Below are 3,416 nucleotides of genomic sequence, written 5' to 3'. Positions count from 1 at the left end.
GAGGGGGAGGATCACCTTCTTGGACCTGCTTGAGATGCATCTGTGGATGCATGACAAAGTACGGTTGGCCTTCCTGACCACGTCCCCACACTGTTCGCCCATGTTCATTTTGGCATCAATAATGATTCCAAGATCCTTTTCTGCCTCTGCACTGACGAGAAGGGAGTTTCCCAGCCTGTAGGTATGCTGCTGGTTCTTCCTCCTCAGGTGCAGTACTTTGCACTTGTCAGTGTTGAAACCCATCCTGTTTTCATCCGCCCACCCCAATTGACTGTGTGGGTGTTGACGCCACAGTCTCCTAGTTTTTTAATGAGAATTGGGTGAGAGACAGTGTTGAAGGCCTTCCTAAAGTCCAGAATGACTACATCCACTACTACACCTACATCTATGGATTTTGTGACCTGGTCATAGAAGGCCACCGGGTTGGTCTGACAGAACCTGCCTCTAATGAACCCATGTTGGTTGCCCCTAAGCATAAACTCCCCTGCTGGCCCCTCGCAGACATGTACCAGGATAATTCTCTCAAAAAGCTTACCCAGGATCGAGGTAAGACTGACTGGCCTATAGTTTCCTGGCTCCTCCTTCCTTCCTTTTTTGAAAATGGGAACCACATTGGCCCTTTTCCAGTCCTCTGGCACCACACCAGAGCACCATGAGTGCTCGTAAAGTTGTGCCAGGGGTCCCACAATGACCTCTGCTAATTCCCTCAGCACTCTGGGGTGGAGATGGTCAGGACCAGCTGATTTAAATACGTCCAGTCCCTCCAAAAGTTCCTTGACTAGGTCCTCACTGACCCTAGGCCTGGGTGTGCCTCTCCTGGGTTCTATGGGGGTCCCGGTGGGGGGGGAAGGGGGTGAGCCAGTCCCTGCTCAGAAAAATGGAGGCAAAGAAATTGTAAATAGGTTAGCTTTGCTGTCTGGTGCGATGACCAGATTTCCTACAGAGGCCCCACGTTACCTGGTACCTTCTTTTTACCCCCTATGTGTTTAAAAAAGGACTTCCTCTTATCCTTGATCTGGGTAGCTAGTCCTAGTTTCATCTCCACCTTGGCCTTCCTGACAGCCCCCCTACAGCCCTGAGCAACCGAGGTATAGTACTCCCTGGTGATGGCCCCTCCCTTCCACTGGTTGTATGCCTCCTTTTTAGCTAGGAGACATTCCCTATGCTTTTGGTGAACCATGAGGGCTCTCGAAGTCGCACATTTATTTTAAATTCAAACCTGTTTTCAAGTTACTGAATACTAGGAAAAAGTCCCAAACTACCCAGGTTTGCATGTCCAATGTTTTTAAACTCTAATAAAATTATAAAAAAGGGAGACACTCAACATATTGCAACAGCCAATACTGGAGGTAGTATGACACACTGCTGAGGTCATGCAATTATTTAAGCCACTCTAAATTAATAACATAACAATTGAGGCACACTTTTGGTCTGACTGTAGCTGACAAACTGTTCTGCATGTTTAATTTAATAAAGCATTGTTCTAAGGGCTACAGCAGCACCTAAGATAGCTACCTGTAAACAAGGCATAGAATACTATTATTCACATAGACAAATACCTCACTGTTTGAACTTTCAACAAATGATCCTCCAAACATAGCGGACATCCATTCACAGCTACAGATCAGTAGAGGCTTATGGGCATTTATGCTTCCATCATCCAGCTTAAAAGTCACATCTGCCATGGAAACAAAGACATAATCATAAGTACAATCCAGTGTTAAACATGCTAGAAACCCAAAGCACAGCAAAAAGCACTCACTTCTCTTGAACATTAAGGTATTGTTTCACTGTCTTTTTTTCAGTGTCTCAAAGTTTAGAGAGGCAACTAAAAAAATAAAAAGAGAATAAAAAAAAGAAAAGCTAAAACTTGATTGGGAGATACTAGATGCCCAGCACTGCTGAAAATCTGACCACTTGTTTAGCAAGCCAAGTATGGATTTTAAATAGCTAAACTTTTGGCTCCCAGGTTTGAAAAGGTTGCCTTCAGGTACGCTGCAAACTTTGCTCATTTCTCCTCTCCCAATCATTAGAAATATCTACTAGAGTTGGTGGAGTTATATTAGCATAAGTGAGAGGAGTATCAAGATCTCTACTACAAGTGCGCATTTACTCACCAGAAAATGTCCCTTTGCAAAGGCACTCTTTTATTCGATTAGCCTTCCTGACATGAAATGCTTTAGTAATCTCTTGATTCATGAAGGCTTCTTTATTCATAATATTTTCCACCATCATCCGTAAATCAAATACTTCTAAGATTTCAGCAATCTGAGCTATTTTTGTTAGATCTTTTTCATTTTCATTCAGTTGCCCAGTGTACAGAAATTGTAAAACTGTTTTAAAAGGCCCAGCCTGAACAGAGAAATCCATTTTGACCACAGTTACAGGACACATCCTATTTGAGATAGGATTGACTTGCACTTCTTTATGCATACTAACAAACCCTTTACCCCATGATGACAAAGCTTTTGCTGCAGAACTAGTGTCTTCAGCTTTCAATTCCAGCGTCTTTAAAGTGCCATCACTTTCTGATGTTGGAAGTTTGGCATCAGTCATTTTTAAGGTTGCCTCATCACTGTCATCGTTTCTTCTAGACAGAAAATCCCTACTGATGTGTTCCTTATTATACTGCATTTCAGTTAAGTCTGAAGATTCCTCACATTCCATTAAAAAAAGGTCATAAAACTTTGAAGAGGAGGTAGCTAGGTAAATCTTGTGAGCAAAAATGTGATTCTGCTCCTGGAGAACAAACATGACATCTGCACACAAAGGATTGTCCAATAAATATCCAGCTTCATTTGTACTGGGTACAGGACACTCTGGGATTTTGATAACTGGAGGAGGTGCCTTGGGAGGTAGGAATGGAGCTTGAAGTAATGGTTTTTGAACCTTCTTCAAATGTGATTTCCAGAACTGCAGGTGTCTTCTGGAGATCAGTGCAGCTCTAATCGCATTATCAAAAACATCCTTAATTCCAAACTGGTCAAATACACTGGTTTCATAATATGGGATACCAAGCTCCTTGGCAACCTCTCTGCCTCTTTCTGGTGGTAAAATGTCTCCCCTTTTTATAGGCCTAAGATTAAAACAAAGTTAAAAGAACACAAACCAGGACTGTCATGAACCACATTCAGAAAAGTTTAAACCCCAAAAGGGCACATCTCAATATCTATTCCCTAGATTTATTATTTATATTATTCAGTTATAAAAACGGTATGATACGAAGATCTTTGAAGACATACAACTATTTTACTAGACACACCAAAATATCTAGTTGAAACTGTTTAAATTTGGTAGATGCTTTGTGACATAACCACGTTACTTAAAATGTCAAGCTATCTTGTATTCCCATTTTCTGTGGGGGGAGGATGCTTATAGGCCCTATATTTAAGTTTTCATTATAAATTATTTTCTGA

At 41.7% G+C, this 3,416-nt stretch overlaps 1 protein-coding gene across 4 annotated transcripts in view; it reads right to left on the bottom strand.

Annotated features, from left to right (window-relative positions):
* The window catches only part of RHOBTB1 (Rho related BTB domain containing 1), a 131,160-nt gene that overhangs the window by 40,022 nt on the left and 87,722 nt on the right, over positions 1 to 3,416 (bottom strand). For all 4 annotated transcript variants that reach the window (XM_019507904.1, XM_019507906.1, XM_019507903.1 and 1 more), the window contains 2 exons: positions 2,118 to 3,076; positions 1,560 to 1,678 (listed from right to left, as the gene is read on the bottom strand). In XM_019507904.1, the coding sequence (XP_019363449.1) occupies positions 1,560 to 1,678; positions 2,118 to 3,076 (1,078 nt within the window). The remainder of the gene's footprint in view (positions 1 to 1,559; positions 1,679 to 2,117; positions 3,077 to 3,416) is intronic.

The sequence above is a fragment of the Gavialis gangeticus genome, unplaced genomic scaffold (genome assembly GCF_001723915.1).
Source record: "Gavialis gangeticus isolate Ggan-Ray unplaced genomic scaffold, GavGan_comp1, whole genome shotgun sequence".
Classification (NCBI taxonomy): domain Eukaryota; kingdom Metazoa; phylum Chordata; order Crocodylia; family Gavialidae; genus Gavialis; species Gavialis gangeticus.
This window is presented reverse-complemented; position numbering and strand designations above follow the sequence as displayed.